At 37.2% G+C, this 20,787-nt stretch overlaps 2 protein-coding genes across 7 annotated transcripts in view; one reads left to right on the top strand and one right to left on the bottom strand.

The window, feature by feature from the left end:
- Window positions 1-20,787, top strand: part of Cask (calcium/calmodulin dependent serine protein kinase) — a 430,362-nt gene that overhangs the window by 226,782 nt on the left and 182,793 nt on the right. The window lies entirely within an intron of this gene.
- Gpr82 (G protein-coupled receptor 82) lies at window positions 6,856-7,950 on the bottom strand. The gene has a single exon (XM_008843052.1). The coding sequence runs from the start codon at window positions 7,921-7,923 to the stop codon at window positions 6,940-6,942; it is 984 nt and encodes a 327-aa protein (XP_008841274.1). The 5' UTR covers window positions 7,924-7,950; the 3' UTR covers window positions 6,856-6,939.

The raw sequence follows: 20,787 nt of genomic DNA, 5'->3' as shown, positions 1-20,787 counted from the left end.
TGTAATTTTGAGGAAGTACCTAAAAACTTATTGAAGAAGGGAACAGAGAAGTAATTCTCAGACTTCAAATTAACAGAAGAAACTACCAGGCAGAAGCACCATATTTCAGTTGTCAGGGAGACTCAACAGAAAGCATCCATTAGTGCTGAGTGACTTTACCCTTCAATACCTGAAATATAGGCATTTTATGTGGGTAAATGGAATCTTCACATTTAGTTAATTGGCAGTGTTGAATTTGGGTAAGTTTTCTTAAGCTATTCATCCAAAAGATCTTTCTCAAGTACCTTCTGTGTGACAGGCACTGTCCTGAGACCTGGAGCTACACCAGTGAACAAAACAGATGGCCACAAGCCCTCATAGAGCTGGCATTCTAGTTCAAGGAGATAGACAATTAGCAAAAAGAAGTAAACTGATCATTTAGAAAATGAAGGAGACTGCAGAAACAAAAAGCGTGGCCACCAGCCTAGGGAATGCAGAAGGAGCTACAGGTTTAAATAGGGTAGGCAAAGCAGGCCACATTGGGAATTTGGCATGACACCCAAGTAAAGACTTGAAGGACAAGACGAAGTGGGCTGAGATATTTAATAATAAAAGAACATCCAGCGTAGAGGGGCCAAAATATGAACACATGTGGCCTGTTTGAGAAATGGCACAGAAGTTGCTATCGCAGAGGTCAAGTGATCAAAAGCCAGAATGAGACAAGAGATGATCATGCTTAGCTCAGAGCAGAATTGCAGCATTGCAGGCAGTAAAAAGGCAGACTGCAGTTGTATTTTGAAGGTTGTGTCAACAGCATTTCCTAGTACAACTTCAATAACTTACACAAACTTAGATTCAGGCACTTGTTCCAGGGGTGTTCCCACATACTGGTCATTCTAAAGCTTCATAACAATACATTTCACACGATTAGTGATTGAAATTTTCACTTAGTTTATTGTATCATCATTTTTTGCCACTAATGCCGTCTAGCAGTTTTCTTTGCATTCAGATACATATTCAATGACTTATCTTATATGTAGATTTAGTTTGCATGTGGGTCTTAGTTTCTACAATAAAAGTTTAGGTCCATTTACTTCCCTTATATTTAGTAAAGAAAATAGAATAGCATGACAGTACTTAATTTCCATTAAGAAAATTTCGATATTTTAATTATCTCTTTCATCTAGCCAATTATCTTAATCTTAGTATCTCTCCCCCTCTCCCTCTGCTCCTGTCTCTTCCTCTCTTTTTCTACTTCACCCCTTCTCAGATGATCCAAAGACAGTAGATTTTATACCCTTATATTTAGTAAAGAAAATAGAATAGCATGACAGTACTTAATTTCCATTAAGAAAATTTCGATATTTTAATTATCTCTTTCATCTAGCCAATTATCTTAATCTTAGTATCTCTGCCCCTCTCCCTCTGCTCCTGTCTCTTCCTCTCTTTTTCTACTTCACCCCTTCTCAGATGATCCAAAGACAGTAGATTTTATATTAATAATACTTTTGAAATCAGCATAAAGCCAGCTGATTTCAAAAGTATTATTAATATAAAATCTACTTTGGTTAGATTTGAGTGTATAGTGTCGCATAACCTGTAGTGGAAGCTGCTTGCTTTGGAGAAGCAGTTTCACATGAAATAACATTAAAAAATCATTGTTAAATCTTCGACATTTAGGGAGCCATGTCATGATAATAAAGGCTCTCCCAGTAGTCACAATAGTGATACTGGGGACTGGATACTTTGTTGTGAGAGGCTATCTGTACAGTTTCACTCTGATACAGTTTCAGTAACTGAAGTTGGAGAGAAGCCACATGAGTACAGCATGCAAACTGCTCACCACGCATAGTCACTTTCCATTCCGAACAGGGCCTGCGGGAGATTTGGTGCTCAGTTTTTAGTTCTCAAAACTGCAAGCCCCAGTTGTACAGAGCCCAAAGCCTCCCACACCAGTGTTTCTGGGTGTGCTTTCCTTTCAATGGTTTTCTTCGCAGTCTGTGTCAGCATGCCTGACTGCTCTTTGGTCCCCTTCTGGTCTCAGTTCTCCTTTCATCTGCTGAGAGCCTGCCTTGACAGAAATGTGTGTTCATCACATTTGTAATAAACAATGGTTGCATGGCATCATGGATTTCTTAAAGTATTCCTTCCTCTTGCACTCAGTCACTAACAGTCACAGTTTCTTTTGCATCAGCTCCTACAACTTCCCACAGTCCCTCATGTTGTATTAAAAATAATAATAAATCCTCATTAAAGCAAACTCACTTATTTTATCTGTTATTATAAGAAGCATAATGAATAATGCTTGGGCATTAATTTTATAAGGTCGTTGAACACAATGTGTGCATTCAGTTTGAATGTAGGAGGTTTTGTGTGGGGGGTAATATTTTTATTGATTGAGGAATTGAGGAATTTCATACAGTGTTTTTGATCATATTCAAACATGTCCACCCTCTCCACCCTCACCTTACTACCCCTCCGCCGAATGTAGGGTTTTAATCATTGTACTTAGGGGGGAGAAAAATCTTACAAATTCTAGGATCAGTATCAACTTGTCTTATATTTCTAACTATTGGCCTTCTCTTTTCTCATACTGCTCCTCAAAAAAAGGACATTTTTAATGGGTATAGAAGGTCAGCAAAGGGTGTGTTTGAGGTGTTTGGGTGGGTTAAGTGGGCATTTTGACAACATGGATTCTCCTTTGGCATGTTAATTGTGATGTTTAATGGACATCCTTACAGTTTAAGATGACACTTTTAAGATAAACTTCTCTCTTCATGGTGCCCTGAGCCTTGTCACTCAATGGGAGAATCAGCAGAACCTGTAGAATTCTATTTGGAATTGACATCCTGTATTGTAATTTTGTTTATTTTTAAAATTTTTGTTTTCACTGGAAAGATGATGATGCTCAGTTTTAAACGTTAAAAGTGTACAAGTTGCTTTGTTACAATAAAACTCAATGTGTACACATAAAAAAACTTTTTTTTTTTTTTTGGTCTTTTTGAGATAGGGTCTCCCTGCAGCCCCAGCTGGTCTTGAAACTCACAGAGATCCGCCTGCCTCTGCCTCCCAAGTGCTGGGACTACAGGCGTGCGCCACCACACCTGGCTAAAAAAACTTACTTTTTTAAAGGATGAATTTCTTATTAGAAGTAGCTCCTTCTACTACTCCTCACTTGGGTCAGGGGAGGCATGTGTCATATAGCCAAATAGGTTTTCCATCACTTATAAAACCTTTCTAGCTGTAGTAACTTTTTGAAATAGTCAGTTTCATTGCAAGGGGTGGAAGAGCAGGGAGCGTTGAATGGAGATCCTCAGCATTCAACTGTGATTGAGATGCTCAGCAAATTACGAGTGTCCCGGCTGTGTGCCCTCTGTGGTTTACCAGCAAGCTTTCCTTTCACCCACTTACCCATCACAACTCTGACTCTGGCAGACTGAAAGGCCTGGAAGTCCTCACCAAAGCAGAACCATGGGGCCATCTTCCTCACCTACCCAGGGAGGCCAGACTCACTTCACACTGAGTAGTGTATCCTAAAGTTTTCTTATCCAGTCTTAATGGTTTGAATCCCTGATTAATAATTTCAGAACTGCCTTAGAAAGAGTATATATGTGGAAGGAATAAAAGGAATGCTAAACATGTATCATGCCTGCGTTCTATAGTTAAAATGTAATTTCAGATTTTCTGAAACTTTAAAATTTGGGTAAATTTAGAAAGTAGTACTTTATATAAAATATTTGACTATGATATATAATAGCCAATTCTTCAGTTAAATAAGGAAATCAACATGATTTTTAATCATCTGTTTATGAAATCATGTAAAGATAAATATGATGGCAATAAACTATATAATTTAATACAGAATTAAATGGAGGATTTTTATCAGAATGAGCTGTTTGTTACTGTAAGTTCCTGGTTGACCTGGAACTGGTTCTGTACACCAAGCAGGCCTTGAACTCAGAGATCCTCCTGCCTCTGCCTCCCAAGTGCTAGAATTAAAGGCGTGCACCACCATCCCCGGCTGCATGGCATTTTTAAATATGAGTAACTGGTTTGGTAATATCATTTATCTTTAATATAGACGGTAGAGGTGTCAAGTGATTTTTTAAAAAATATTTTATTTATTATTTTTATTTTACGTGTATGGGTGTATCACCTTATATAGGTAGGTACACCCATGTCGTGCCCATACAGTGCCCATGGAGATCAGAAGAGGGTATCAGATCCCCTTGAACTGGTAACTCCATCTATAACTGGAGTTATAGATGGTTGTTAGTCACTGTTTGGGTGCTGAGAATTGAATCCAGCTCCTGCAAGAGCAGCCAGTGCTCTTAACCACTGAGCCATCTCTCCAACCCTGTGAAGTGATTTTTGAATATTTTTTGGAAGTTTTACATATACATACACACACACACACACACACACACACACACACACACACTCCTAAGTGCTGTAGAAGTTAACGTGGTGTAGTTTAAAGTTATTGATCATTTCAGTTCCTCTTAGTTTGATGAGTTTTGGTTTTAAAACTCATGTAAGAATAATGTGTTGTAACGTCAGAGAAATCTGAGCATTTCGAGCACCTCCTAATGGACTTTAAGCTATTCTGTGTTTGCATCTCTAAAAAGTGAGTAAAATAAACACCTCAATTTTCAGCCTGCACACAGGAAGGTCACCAGTAATTTGTCTCTGCAAGAACCAGACAGAAATTCAATTCCTACTGTGGAAGAATAGATACTCGGGCGACAGAAATGGCTTAGTTGGTCAAGTACTTGCTGTGCAAGCATGAGGACCTGAGTTTGATCTCCAGCACCTACTTAAAAAGCCAGGGACAGTGATATGGGATTGAAATCCCAGTGCTGGCGAGACAGAAACAGGCACATCTCTGATACTCCCTGACTAGCAAGCTTAATCTAATATGTGAGCCCCAGGTCCCAGGGAGAGACCCTATCTCAAAAATAAGGCTCTTGAGGAATGACAACTAAAATTGGCTTCTGGTCTCCACAAACAAGTACACATAAAATATGCTCACACACCTGCACATACACACACACAAACACACAAAAAATAGACACTGTAAATACTTGAAGTCAGAATGTTTTCAGACTTTAGACATTTTCTCTTTTCTTTTTCTTTTTGTCTTTTTGAGACAGGATCTCTCTATAGCCCCAACTGGCCTAGAACTCACTATGTAGATCAGGCTGGCCTTGAACTCACAAAGATCCACCTGCCTCTGAATCCCAAGTGCTGGGATTACACGCGTGTACCGCCATGCCCAGCCAGTCTTTGGACATTTTCATCTCAGTTAAGTATTGAAATAAAAAGAACAAACATTTACTGGGGATTGTTCTGTATTAGTTTTTGATGAAAATTATACACAATGTCTGAATAACCTCTACTGAACACATAGCCTTTAGAGAATCTGTACATAATTGCTTCTAAAGTTCTAGTCCAGGAACAAAACCTAATATGAAATTAAAGATTTAGACTATCACATGAACTTAATTTAAACTTCTTTTTTGAGCATTGAAGGGATTACCATGAGGAAGGGGGAAAAATGAGTCTTCAAGCAGCTTCTAACAAAGTGGCAAGTTATAGTTAATGGTTGATTTTATTCAACTGTCTTTGATTCCTATGAGAGAAGAGAACACAAGTACCATGGGAAGGAGAACTAGATAACAGATTGTAGTCCCAGACGTGCATATGATCGTATGGGGAACACATTTTTAATCATAGTATATATAATACAGAATATAATTACCATTTGTCTTACTGACAAGATTACATGGAAGAAAGAAATGATCGGGATAAACTTACTTAACTAAAACTATGCATTTCAATTTTTTCATCAGTAAGTACATTAACATGCTTTGTGGTTGTGATGATTATAATGATACTTTTAAAGCATATAAACAGAGTATCTAGCACATAGCAAGTGCTGACTAACTGGTAGCTCATAGTAGTAATATTACCTGATTTAATAATAATAATAATGAATCAGGTAGTATTTTCTGTTCCACAAATAAAGAAATTAACATGTAAAGAGGATAAGTAATTTGCCTAAGTTTGTCCAACTAAATAAAAGATGGAGTCAATACTGAACCCAGAGTCTAAATCTACACCAATCTTTAACTGTTATACTATTGCACTATTTTAACATTCATTCACTTTACAGAAATTAGTTGAACATATGAATATGGCAGATACTGTCATTAATAAAAACATTTTATATTCTACATAGATGAAAATACATAAACTATCATGAAGATGGGCATATAATGACATTATATTGCTTTTCTAATTTTGACAAAGACTAATTCAAATATTTAAGGATATTTGTGGTGATACCTGCTTAATATTGGAATCAATGACAATTTCCTCTCCCAGTAATGAACCAAATACTACCAAATACCAAATGATATATTTATAAACTCTCTGAATTTTGAACTGTATTATTCATGTATTTAGAAAGGACTTAAATGCAGATGTTTCTTATTCCTATCTTGTACTCATTTTATTCTTACTCTTTGTTTTAAAGTTACCAACAAAATAAACTCTAACCATAGATGGACCCTTGTATTTTGTTAGAAACTGGACAAGCAATAAGCTATTTGCTTCTTCATCCTACAGTCATATAATATGGTGTTTTGAACAAACAGAAGATCGACAGTTGAGTGAAAACAAAAAGTTTGATTTCATACACAATGGGATAGTTTTGGCATACTTGCCTCTGACAGTCTCTGCCATATAAGTCAACTTGCAATATAAGTAGAACTATAACTTCAATTTTATACATGTATTTATTTTTAAAAACCAAAGGTTTTCTTGATGCCTGTTGTCAACCAAGCTATGCCATGTTTATTATTTAATTTACTGTAATTAATAGAGTCGCATGAATGCTTTTCTGCTTTGTGGCATTTTCCATCCAAAAGGCAACCATATGGTTGTATATGTGGTGAATTAAGGTTTTGTAAGGAGACTATAGAGTGTCTTCTTGAATGTTTTATCTAATAGAAGAAATATAATGGGGTCTGTACTACTTCTGGCTGATGCAAGACAAGTGAGGATATTTTTTATTTCTACTAAATAATTCAGTTGCTGACAATCCTCTCTTTGGTGTAGAACATAAAAAATGGGCTTAAAAATACTATATGGAAGAAAACAAACTATTAAGAGGACCTGGATAATCAAAAGATGTCTTTTCACAGATCTGTAAGTCAAATCTCTCTCTGTAATGAATGTACAGGTCCTTACTTTTCTTAGATGCCTGACAAAAGAGTAGTATGCTGATACTACTGTTAAAAACGAAAATCCAATAAAAGTGGTTCCAATGAGACCGGCAATCTGAGAGATCGTGGCTCCTAGTTCCATCTGCCGGTTGTAGCACTGGCTCTCTGCTCCATTTGTAGCCTCTACCACTGAGTAGTACAGGGTAACAGGGATAATTACGAGAAGTACAGCTACCCAAATGTAAGTGCACATTTTTCTAGCAAAGTTGGGCTGGCGAAATCTTTTTAGTAAATGACCGTAAAACATTCTCTCATAGCATGAAGTGGACTCTTGCATGGACTCCTTTTTCATTAAGGTAGCATAGCGGCTTATGGCAATCCAGCTTAAAATTAAAAGGCTGACAAACATACTTACATGCATGGATAGAGTTCCCAAAAAATTGACCACTCTGCATTGTGCAGATTGATATTGCCAATGGAAACCCTTCAGGAAATATATACCCATGAAAGGCATAGCACTGCACACAAGTAAGTTTGCAGTCACAAGATTTGCCAAGTAGACATGCGTTGATGTTTTCTTACCTATTTTTGTTAAAAATACCCACTGAGCAAGTGAGTTTCCAAAAAGACCAATAATACAAAGAAAGATGTAAGTGATTGGTAAAGCCGTGGTAGAGATCATGGATGGTTGAATGCATGTCGAGTTGTTATTCATTTATATCAGATATTCTTGAATTTTGTCGCAGGAACTAGAAAAGAATTACAAATTTTAATGTTAAAATTATAAGTGATATTTAAGTAGTTTTTTTTCTAAGCATCATCAGATAAAATACTAAAATGCGTTAGGTGGAGAGAAGTATAGATGGCTTCTTACCTTCTCTAATCACAATGGTCCCGTTGAAGTTAAAGCAAAAAAAGTACTTATTGTGATGGACAATGCCTTTGTCTAAAAAACAAAATTTAATACAAATAGTTAAGTCCTTGAGATTTATCTTTTTTAGAGTGGAAGAATTTGTAGTCCTTGGACTACAAAGAAAACATGTAAGTGGTGATAGATTTTTTTTTTCCCTAGAAAAGTAATTGCACATGAAAATGAATACATGCTGGTCAGATAAAAGTGTTACAAAAGTAACACATTAATGGAGCGATAAAACCCATTACTTTGTACCGGGCGTGGTGGCACATGCCTTTAATCTTAGCAGTCGGGAGGCAGAGGCAGGCGGATCTCTGTGAGTTTGAGGCCAGCCTGGTCTACATAGTGAGTTCCTGGACAGCTGGGGCTACGGGGAGACCCTGTCTCAAGAAGACAAAAAAATAATAATAATAACCCATTACTTTGCATGCTACCTTAAAAATAATAAATAATAAACACATTAATTGACTTTAGCTTCCAAGTGTTTTTATCCCTAGATTAAAACACTTCTGTGTAATGCTATTTATTGGAAGGGTTCTTTTTCATAATTCAGAAGTAAACTCAATTCCACATGAATAGAACTCAGATTAAGGTCCTGAATGAAAGGAAAGTATAGAGATAAAGGATAAATTCCAGAGTTTCAGAGTCATTACAAGAGGGCATCAGTAGTCTCTCACTTCAAATAGTGCTACACTCTCACACTTGAACATTTTATGTGTCAAAACTATACTCGCTGTGCTTGGTGGTTAGAGTGCCCTCATGTGTTCTCCTGTGTGATTTGGCAGCTGAGGTTTTCAGAATTTATTTAAAGGATGTGATGTTTTCATCCCAGCATAAATATGGATGTGGTTTTTGCTTTTTTATGTCCTATTTTTAAGTCTTTTTTGCTGCAAACGTACACATGAAGGACTGAAGAATCACATACAAACTCTTTTTCTTATGTTTCTGCTTATTTCATTTCCTTATTTTTCAGGTGAGAATAAAAAAAGTTAACTAGAATATGGTCAAATAAGAATCATGATTTCTATCCTTTCTATATTGTGATTATCACAACAACTTATATCCTTTGAATTATATTTATTGATTTGCAAAACGAAAAAGAAGTTGGGGAGACATGATTTGTTTAGAATGTACCACTTCTCTTGTGTTCTTCACCATAACTTCTGGGTCAACATGTTCTACACTCCTTTATAGTCAATAGCAAGGTTTCTTAATCTTTTCTAATGTCTCTTTTGATGACAAACATAGAAGTTTTTACCATACATAACCTTCTGGTCTCTGCCCTTCAGGGTAATTGTATTCTCTACACCTCTTCAGAGTCATGATTTTATTTATTTTCTACATCTTAGATTACTTTAAAATTATATGGCAGATTTTATAGAAATGAGGATTTTTTTTCCCCCAGTGTTACATTTTTTAAATAACTTTTAAGCCAAACAATCTTGTACCCAAACAGTTAAAAACTTAAGGACGGTGTGGTTTGCCTGCCTTCAAATACTGAGATCCTTAATTAATGTCTACCATCATCTTCATCATTTTCTTTTTTGCCATTTTTATTTAGAAATTATGCCCTTGTATCTGGTGAACTGCAGTTGGGTTGCAATTGTAGATACAGTTTTAAATACGCAAACCCAATCTTTAATTTTGCTAATTTTAAAAATAATAATAACTAAAATTTAAAAAAATAGAGATTGAAGTAAACCAGTTCATTTTTTAAGAAAAATTCATTATTCAAAGTAGATTTTGATTTTATATAAAAAATGAAGCTTCTCTTAAGGGATGAAGCTTCTTTTATGAAAAGCAGTAGCTGTTTACATAATACACAGTATGTTAAAACCAGCCAAGGTATTGGTGCCTCTGTACAAATATCAATGGCAGATATTCCCTAACAAAAGGAAGGTAAGAAACATTTGAGAAACCTTTATCCTCCAGAGAATGCCAGTCTGGGTAGAAACCTCAAGATAATAACAAATAGCTCACCCTTTTCAGCTTCCCAATTTGCGTCTCCTTCAATAATGGGCCTTTGGTTCAAAAGCTACTTGAAAAGTAGTTTCTAAAATTTGGAAAATACCATTAAACTTCAGAAATCAAATAAAAGTGATCTCTTACACAATTGATTCCCCCAGAATGTCTCCAAATCTTCATTCCCCTCAGCAGAGTGTCTGTACACATTGTGTGTCTGCTAACGTGGCAAGTAAGAAAAGTTCTATAACTCCAACAATTATTAATGGTACTTAATAGTCTGACCAACTTATTTAATAATCAGTTTTCAAAATTCAAGCAGTTTAATCCGTTCAGACATTTGTAGAGTTTAACTTTTAAGCTAAAAGTGAATAAAGAATCACCCTTACCTTGGATGAGTAGTTTATGCTGACTAAGGTTAAGGTTCAGGGTAGTGATGCAAATTTCAGACTTAAAATTCTCTGGTCTCCACTCTTCCAATATTCTTAGTCAATATAAATAGATTCTTGCATGACACCAACAACAGTGGGGGGGAGGAGATTAGAATATTGAAAAACTTCAATAGTTATGGCAAATGCAGCAACTACTCCCTCCCTCCCCCCCAAAAAAAACCCCTCATTTCTTGATTTTTCTTTGAGAGGAAGTTAGTGAGATATATATATACATATGTGTGTGTAGTGTACTTCCTTAAGATTGTTTCCTGAACTAGTTAGCTTTATTAGTGTGACTGGCTGAAATTAAGTCGAAAGGTTTAATCCCTCATAGCTAGTTTTTATATGACATAGTGGTAGAGGGGACTACTCTCTGGTAACTCGATAAAACACTGGTACAATTTGTTTATAAACTTATTACAAAATCATTTGTGGAGAGCTTATTTGCAATCCATCTTTACCAAGAATAGAGGTAAATAAAACTACAAGTTTTCTTATGTATATCAGCTTGCTAAAATAAATACTACTGAGCCGAATTCAAACTTTGTGGTCATCTGTGGGTACAGACACTTTGTTTTAAGGTTGAAAAAGCTGAAGCCCAGAGCTCACAGACTACACCCAGGAGTTTGGGTCTGAGTTTGGTTACTAATGAACCAACTCAATCTACTTCTAATTGCCCTGTGCTATCTCTATTTGGATTCAAAGTAGTGTATAAGTTAGAGCATTTTATAATGGATTTGGGGAACCTAGGAAATAGCAAATATGATGCAGATCAAGTTAATAGTTATAAAGAATTGTGAAATTAATCTTACATATATGGTTGTTTAGTCTGTGAACTAACCACTAACTATAAATGTGAAAGCTAATGTATAGTTCTACCCTTCCTTGGATAATCCAGTGGGACTGTCTAAAAAAGACATGTGTCTAATTCCATCAGGCCTGAGCACTTGAGTTACCAGGAAATCTTCATTTTAAATTAATAGAAGTACTTTGGCTTTCCTCCACTGTTCCCAAACTCAGTAACTCATCCAGTACTCCCTTTTCTTCACATCTCACATCCACTCAGTTACTTAACTATATTTTTTACTATAGCATTAAATGCTTTCCTTTTTGCTATTTGCTTTGTGTGCCACTTTTGTAATATTCATAATACCCTAAAAAATAAATATCTTCATTTTAAAGAAGAAAACTGAGACTCAGATAGATCATGTAAGTTTCTCAAGGTCACACAGCCATCTGTCCTCAGGAGTGGTGACTGGCTCACTTCAGAAAAAGTAGTCCAAGAGCATAAACCCACACCTGTAATGCCTTTTTTTAAATCTAGGCTTGAAGCCAATTTACACTATGTAGTTTCAAAGGATAGAGAGATGATGGCCGCCCCCTACCACAGGTGTTAAGTAAGCATTGAACCCACACAGTCAGAAGCATTGTTAGGCCACTTACTGGTCAAGAATGCCTAGAAAGGTATAAATTTTGCCAACTTTTTTTGTGGTGCTAGGAGTCAAACATGGTACTAAGAATGTGCTAGGCCACTGAGCTACCTACATCTCTAGCCCATTTTTTTCCAATTCCTGTTACCAAACCCAAGTCCATCAACTTACCACTCAGCCAGAACTCAGAGTTTGAGAAATCAGGTTTATTCAAAAGCACAAGCCTGAGAAGCTGAAGGGACTATCTTCATCCTCAAAGCTCCATGTGGGGGAATTCAGTTGCAAGAAAGGCTTTTATAGGGAGCAAAAGGCCTGCTGCCTGTGGTACAATGGGCCGGAAGGTAGGTACCCATTCCCCCTTCTCCCTCTGGCCAGAACATTCCAATCAACCTTGACCTCCTGGGGCTACTTATGAACATACTAGTTTTCTGCAAGTTAACCTTCACAGCAATTTGTGTGCTTTGTGTTAATTGATGCAGAGGATTAAAAGAACCAAAAGGTCTGTGCCTTCTGATGTTATCTGAAGGTCACTAGAAGTTCTGGGTTCTGTCATGCCAAAGATTATTAGCAATTGACATTCTCATCATTTAAGTGTCCTTTTCTTTAGAATTTAGAGTGCCAAAGGCTGAAGAGGCAAAAGTAATTCTGCCAGACGGGGGAGGGGAAATGTGTATGGCGCTTCCTCCCCATCATCCCACTACATGGTCAGCTTTTCCCTACTTTTATGAAAACCCTTTCTTTTTTGCAGTGCTGGGGAAAGAACTCAGGGACTTATGCATATTAGGCAAGCACTCTACCACTGAGCCACATTTCCCAACCTCAAAGCCTTTTCTTGTACCTGAGGTCCCCAAGATGGACAACTCCTGTTATGTTCTTCGATTGTTTTTATTTTTGGTCTTCCATATTTTTCTTAAACAATACAATTGACACAACAAATATTTATTGGCATTTCTACCAGGTTTCTAATGGCATGGGGAACCAGAAGTAGTATGCTGACTACAAACTAGAGTCTCTAGAAATTCAAGGAAGATTTAGACTAATGCTCTGTGAATTAGAAAGGGGAGGAGGAAGCAGTGAATCAAAATGGTTCTAAACAAGCTTTGTGAAAGCATCTGAAAGGAAAGAGAATCCTTGGTAAATAGTGGTGGAAACTGAGGCTCTAAGAAGGTTAATAGCAGGCATACCTAAAGTACAGCTACTAGGAAGTTAGCTTTAAAACAAGTCTTTCTCTGACTTAGCCAAAATTCTGGTTTTCCTTGCAGGCCAACCAGGGTACTTTGTGATATTTATTATCTAGAGTCAGTTTTGAGTACTTTTAACTTGTTCCAAGCAAACTTTCCTGTTCTAGACTCTGAGGTAGCAGAAATTGACTATAGAAAGAAACTAAGGCAATTTTTTATTCTTAACTTTAGTAATTATTACTCCAGCAAAGTCAGTATAAATTCTTCATTAATTGAGTTTTTATCTCCTTAATTAAAATATAAGAAGTGGAGGTGGGGAGATAGCTCAGGGGATGTAATGCTTATCAGATCCCCAGCACCCACAGAAAAGGCCAAGTTTGGCAGCAAAAGTTTGGGGGATGGTGGAAACAGGCAGGTCTCAGGCCTAGCCAAAATGAGACTCTCTAGAGTCAATGAAGAGACTTTGTCTCGAAAAGTAAGATGGAGAAGCAATTGAAGAAGACATCCGAACATCAACCTCTGGCCCCCACATGCACCTGCACAGGTGAGCACACCTGTGCATACATATACACCACACAAAAAATTTAATAATCACAATAATAAATAAAAATGAAATATAAGAAATAAATTATTTTTCTGAGAAATTAGGAAATATTTTCCAATTGTTAGAAAAAATTAAATGTCAGAATACTAGACTAACAAAAATATTACTTGTCAGGGAGAATTTTCAAGAATAATAAACCATGTTGCAAATTCTCTGAAAAAAAGTGGCCCCTTTGAACTTCTGGTCACAGGGAGTTTTCTTTGTTTTATTCCTGTTCCCCATCCTTCTCTTCAAAGTTCCCCTTCTTTTGTCTGAGTATAAATGTTCTCCTCTATTAAGTATTCTGCTCCAAGTCTTATGATCTATCTCCTTGAAGTGTTACCTTCTTACAATTCAAGTCCTTTCTTAAGTCTCCTGAATATGTCTGTATCAAGTTATAAAATGCATCTTTTTGACCTGGTCCCAAAATTCCTTTGGGGTGCCTCAGTAAGAGTGGTCCTAAAGGCAGGTATGTGGTCATCAGTTTTGCAAGCCATGGTGGGCTGCATTTCCTGACTCATGTGAATTTGAGGAATTATAATTAGGGTCCCTTATCAGTTTCTCTCTCAAAAAAAGCCAGAGGACACTAGATAGCTTAGTCATACCTGAACTTGCATCCTTCAACTATGAAGTTATTTTTGGATCTCCAAGCTATTGTCTAAACTGGCTGTAACTGGCCTTTTAAATTGTCTGTTTGACCAATCAGAAACTCAGGGAATTGGGAGGGAGGCTCTGTACAAAAAGAGAACACATGGCTAATTCTGTGCACATTAGAGCATCGTATTCTGAAGATAATTATTTCCCTCAAAGGGCAGCCTTAATAAGCCTTATTCAGTCCAATGCCTGCCCAAGCAGCAAGCACTGTTACTCAAGCTGTGGTTTTGTTCAAGCTCACCGAGCCTCCTACTCTCTTCAGGATGTGGTGTCTGGCCACAGCTGTTTGCAGTTGTGCAGCTCTCAGGCCCTCCTAAGAAGCTGTAATCTTGGGTGACCCATGTGTAACCAGAGTTTTGGGGCACTCCTGCTCCAGCAGCCTTAATAAGCTAGATTTGGCCACCCATCCTAATATGCCAATTCAAAAAACAAATAAGTAATTGTGAAAAGTAGAGAAAGGGATTTGAATCACATGCACTTTAAGAAAAGGAACAGATTAAAGGTGTCTAATGACTCCAAATTCCTCTGCGTGGTGCTAACATCAGCATTAGGCTTAAATAGAGGACAAATTGAGACAAGGAGGTAAGAGGTATGCATAATTAAGCAATCTCGGTCAAGATAAAGTCAATGCCTTGTGTGGATCACTGTGTGATCAACAGATGCCTCCTTTAGTCTTTGTGCCTTTAGCCTTGAAGGGGAATGAAATAGGTTAATTATGACTGAATTTGGGTAGATGTACCTTGAGTGATTAATATGACATATGCAGAGGTAACAAGTCACCCAAAGTAAAATGGACAGATGCAAAATGAAGGCAGAGAAGCCAGGCTTACATTGTGCTTTAACTTACTATGGGCCCAAGTGAGCAAGCAATATTTTTTTTTAAGCAGATAAAGAGGTTTTTTTTCTTTCTTTTTATATATGTTTGTGTTTGTGTGCCTGCACGTGGAGGCCAGAGGACAAACCCGGGTGTCCTCGCCTTGACCTGGAGCTCAGCAATTAGGCTTGACTGACTGACCAGGGAACATACCATGCTTCAGAACCATTCTTTTCAATGGGTTCTTTGAAAAGCCAAAGAGAAAATTTTCCAGAAATGGACAGGCAGTTCTATTACTGCCATGCCTGTGATCTCTTTGTGACATACTAAATAAACTTATCTTCTTTTTTTTAAAACAGACATTTCTGAAAATGAAACATTTGACAAAATTCTGAAAGTAATTTGATGTATTGTATTGCAACAGGTACACACACACACACACACACACACACTTTGACTTTGAGGTTGAGTCCTTCCTCCATGTCATTTCCTGTCCTTTCTCAAGGGGGTAGAAAGATGTCAAGAGAAGATGAAAGAGAAATATCTAAGGTCTTCCTGTACCTGTATTCATTTTCTCATATTTGGAACCCCAAGTATTGAAGTAACAAATTTTCTAAAAACCAGTCCTAGAAAAATTGATAATGAATGACAGCCACATAATTCCGTGTGTGTGTGTGTGTGTGTGTGTGTGTGTGTGTGTGTGTGTATTCATAGAAGTTTTAAGATGTCTCAGGGTGTGTGTGTGTCTGTGTCTGTGTCTGTCTGTGTATATTTATAGAAGTTTTAAGGTGTCTCTGGGATAAGTGTTATTACTGCTTCTACTTTCTAGATGGTAGATGTAGGTCCACAGAGGAAAATACATTGCCTATGGTATATAACTGGCATATTATAGTAAGGCCCCTATTTGACCCCAAGTGGTCTGACTTCAAAGCCTACATTTCTAGCTGTTCTTTCTTTTATCCTGGCTCACATCGAATTGGATAGCACTCACAGAATCTGGGTTATTGTGTTTGATAAGATGAGCAAGTATCTCCAATAAGCAAAAAATGTCTCACGTACCTGTTGCCAACTTTCCATGTAACCTGAGGGTCATGCTTTGAGATTTTAATTTAATTTTGCCTTTTCACCCAATGAATTTTAACATATTGATATTCCTGACTAAACTGGTGGTTTCATTCATTGATGATTGCATCTTGATAATCTTTTGGTGTATGGAGATATGTTAGAGTTGAAGTAGTCATTTAAAGGCATAAATCCAGACAAGTCTTACTGTTTTTATAGATTTCAAATAGCACTATGATTTCTAATTTCATGTTGCCTTATCTTCTTTTTTTTTCCAATGAAAACCAAACTGAAATGTGTTGCTTTAACAAAACTAAAGTACCAGTGCTTGGAAATAATAAATTTGTTAGAGTTTAATGTTTCCAGAAATATCTAGTAGAAGAAAATTGGAGGGAGGGAACCCGCATTAAATTTTAACCCAGGGCAAAAGCCACACACATTTGGTGGCGCTTTGGCCGGCAGAGGGCAGTACATGACCAGCGCTAAACCCTTTGCTGTTGTAAGTGGAGCCTGCCTGTGTTGCATTTTCCAAGCTGGAAACTAGGCAAATGGAAGATTTTGGGGTTTTTCCTTTTAAGCTCTAGTAAAATTATAAAATTTTTTATTCACTTGGGTGAAAACCACTTAAAATGTGATTTAAAAAAAAAAAAAAGTACTTGTAAGATAATGATTTCTGTCCTTCAGATGAAAACCCAGTGTCACTTACCAGTCTTTCATAGGAAATATCCCTCAAGGGTTATTAGTTTGGTTTTTTTTCTTGTCCTATTTTGTTTTGTTCTAATGATTATACAAGAGTCATCTTTGTGAAATAGTCATGATCATAATTATCCTGGAGGTTAAAGAAAGTCTTACATTTTAGTATGTGAAAGTTTTCATGGCCATCTTCTAGTTTGTTTGAAAAGTTCTTAATTTTATGCCTACTACTTTATTTTATATTATGTGTATGAGTGGGTGCTGGGAACTGAATCTGGGTCTTCTGCAAAACTAGCCAGTTCTCTTAACCACTGAGCCATCTCTCTAGCCCTTTTTTTTTTTCATTTTTGGGGGGTTTTGTTTGTTTGTTTTGTTTTTCAACTTTTTGAGACAGGGTCTCCCTGTAGCCCCAGCTGGCCTAGAATTCAGGATGTAGACCAGGCTGGCCTCGAGCTCATAGACATCAGCCTGCCTCTGTCTCCCAAGTTCTGGGATTCTGGGCGTAAGCCACTAGGCCCTGCCTGAATTTTTAACATTTTAAAACATTATGGCAGCTGGTGGATATAGTTTGAAAAGTCAAATAATACCAAAAGGCTTATAATGAAAACAATAAATATATTGTGAAGTATTTTCACCTTCTGAAGAAAGTATAGAAGAAATAACCTTTAGTCCTCCAATGTCCTCACTTCCTCCTATTAGCCCATCAACTATCGAAAACAGGCCATAACTGCTACCTCACAAGTTTCTCCATCAGGGGGAGGTATATGTTGTTCTATACCCAAGAATACAGAGTTTGTTAGTAAAATCTTCAATAACTCCACCACTTCCCACCCTGAAAGGGGTCTCTCTCTCTCTCTCTCTCTCTCTCTCTCTCTCTCTCTCTCTGACACAAAGAGCTTACAAGTAAAATCACTCAAAACATTCACTTTTTGTTAGACAATTTTCATATATTTATTATTGCCTTTTTAGAAATTGGTTGTATACATTTTCTTTTTTCAGCTGCCATGCTTTTTTAAAATATGCTTGCAGTTTTGATGTTCTTTTTTAAATATTATTTTTATTTTATGTATATGTGTGTGTTGTCTGCATGTATGGAAGTGCACCTGTATCATGCAATGCCTGCGGAGGTCAGAAGAGGGCATCAAATCCCCTGGAACTGGAGTTACAGACAGTTGTTAGCTGCCATGTGGGTGCTGGGATTCGAACCCGGGTCTTCTGCAAAAACATTCAGTGTTCTTAACTGCTGAGCCATCTCTCCAGCCCTACAGTTTTGATGTTCTAACTGGACTTTATTTTCCTCCAAGTGCAGTAGGATGGCTCTTTCCTCAAGGATTAATGAAGTATGTGTACCTTAGAGTCCACTGTTTCCTCAGTAACATTCCTCAAAGGAAAGAGAATTGTACTTTGCAGAAGGACCTGCCATCTATCCCCTGTAGGTCTGGGAGCTGCGTGCTGCTGTGGTTCTGCCTCATATTGAAAGGGATATTAAATGTGCTGTGAATTCGTGCTGTTGCCTTTTTATTTTTAAAAAATATTTATTAGTATTGCTTTCTTTAAAAAGTGGTATGATTACATTGAAAAACTTTGTATAGGTTGGAGAATTTGGAAAGGGAATAAATGGCAAATTCATTCATATTATAGTCACAGTGACAAATTTCACATTATTGGTGAAGCTTGAAAGTACAGTTTTCTCCACTGTAGATATCTCTCCCTCTCTTTTGCTTCTAGAACATTAACCTAGCTTTGTAGTAACACTGGAAGGAAAGTCTGTTACTGCCATCAGCTTATTCAGTCCTGAGAGCTGGATACATCTGCAGTACTGCACCCTGAAAGGATGCAGAAAAATGATTGTTCCTGAAGGGCGAAGGAGCTCTTCTCCCACAGGCTAGGTGGTACTCAGGGCTTCATTATTTTGAGGATTATAACTATCAAATCACTGGACCAGGACATTCACATTTACTTCTTTAGCTGTCTTCTCTCCCTACTTGCCACAGATACTTGGACCCTTGTAATTTCTACCCACAAGAGCTGACCCCATGTGTTCTGTGTTTTTCAAGCCTCACTGGCCACAAAGGGGAACTGAATATGAACATGCATGCAAACCTATCAGTTCCTTCTGCAGCCAGCTGAATGTGTGTTTTTTTTAATATAGAGGAAACAGTGTTTTTCTTTTGAGTACAGAGCTGAATTTCCCCATATATATGAAGTGTTTCTGCTTCTGACAGATGGGAGGGGATGTGCAGAAAAGAAGAGGGCTTGAACTTATGAGAAAGGCACTTAAAAGAGAAAGTAGAGAAACAGATAAAACTAAACCGAGGAAGAGAAAGAGGTACTGCCGAGTACAGGAAAGGAAAAAGCAGAGGGGAGTTTCAGGAGTGCTAGAAAGTCTCAGTAATTAGTAGAGCACAGAAGAGGCAGGAAATGTTGAAAGGAACTGTCTGCCAGGGGACTATCTATAAAAACTATGCCAACAATATTAGTGGAAGGCATAAAGAACTTCTGATCTAGAAATTCCCTGTTGGACAAAATTTTTAAATAGGGCAGACTGACCATGGAGGTATATACCTATAATCCCTAAATTTGGAAGACTGAGCAGTCGTATGTAAGAGGCCAGCCTGGCCTTCATGGAGAAGCCCCGTGTGCAAAAAAAAGAACACATAACACAGCAGAGGGATCACTCTTCCTACCTGATTTCCTGCCATTGAGGCAGATGTCTAGTGAAGGTGCCTTGTTGCCAGTTTGCAGTGAAATGTGCTGATCCATTTGAGCTACTTTGATTACACAGAAAAGCCAAGGATCAGATATGTATTGCTGTGTCTTCTTCTGTCATCTTTCCAGATACCCTGAAGTTCTTTGTCTACTTGCTGTGTTTCAGAGTGTGGTCTGACTAGTGTAAATGGAATGTATCTGCTACCTCTCCTGTCCCAGACACTGCTATTGTGAATGTAAGCTAGCATTAAATTACCCTTGTGAGTTACTTCCAGAGGTTATCCAGATCACTTTCCATTATATACCTCCCTAGTTCTTATGTTTACCCTCAGCTTCTGGTCATTTCATTTTGTGTATTTGTGCCTTTCTCTTGGTATTTGGGGATTTGGATAACATATTAAATGTTTCTTTCTTGCAAGGTACATTAATTAACTCATTTAGACCTGTTAACAACTCCCTAAGTGAGGTACTGCCATTACTCATGTTTTCTGTAGAGCTTGTCCAAGGTAACTAGTGACTGATGGAACAAAACTTTTAACTCAGTCTGGCTGCATCATCCACCCTTTTAATTTGTCTCTTGTGAAGCTGCTCTGTTTGTTGTTTACTGAAATGTTATTGGACTCTAAATTGGATTCAACTTCACCAGAAATGAAATCATAGAACTTCACCAGAAATGAAATCAATGAAATCATAGATAGAATTCTATCTATTGTTCAAGACTCATCCCTTGGACTGTGTTTAGATCGGCAATACTAACATTGTCCTAGCATGTCTTCTGCTTACTTTTCTTTCATCCCCTTGTGAACCAACAATTCTTTCCTTTGATATGCCAGTATTTTTAATCAGATCGTCTTCGCTGAGGCATTGTGTTTCCTTGATATTTTTTACATATCTGTACACAGGTGTTTGGATTTTGTAGTTTAATACTCAGAAAACATTTCTTTATTTTTCCTAGCATGTCTTCTGCTTACTTTTCTTTCATCCCCTTGTGAACCAACAATTCTTTCCTTTGATATGCCAGTATTTTTAATCAGATCGTCTTCGCTGAGGCATTGTGTTTCCTTGATATTTTTTACATATCTGTACACAGGTGTTTGGATTTTGTAGTTTAATACTCAGAAAACATTTCTTTATTTTTCATTTATTT

This window comes from Nannospalax galili, unplaced genomic scaffold (assembly GCF_000622305.1).
Source record: "Nannospalax galili isolate Female #2095 unplaced genomic scaffold, S.galili_v1.0 scaffold270, whole genome shotgun sequence".
Classification (NCBI taxonomy): domain Eukaryota; kingdom Metazoa; phylum Chordata; class Mammalia; order Rodentia; family Spalacidae; genus Nannospalax; species Nannospalax galili.
This window is presented reverse-complemented; position numbering and strand designations above follow the sequence as displayed.

Excerpts from the sequence above, each read along its gene's own strand:
- Gpr82 (XM_008843052.1), bottom strand. The coding sequence starts at position 7,923 with ATGAATAACAACTCGACATGCATTCAACCATCCATGATCTCTACCACG.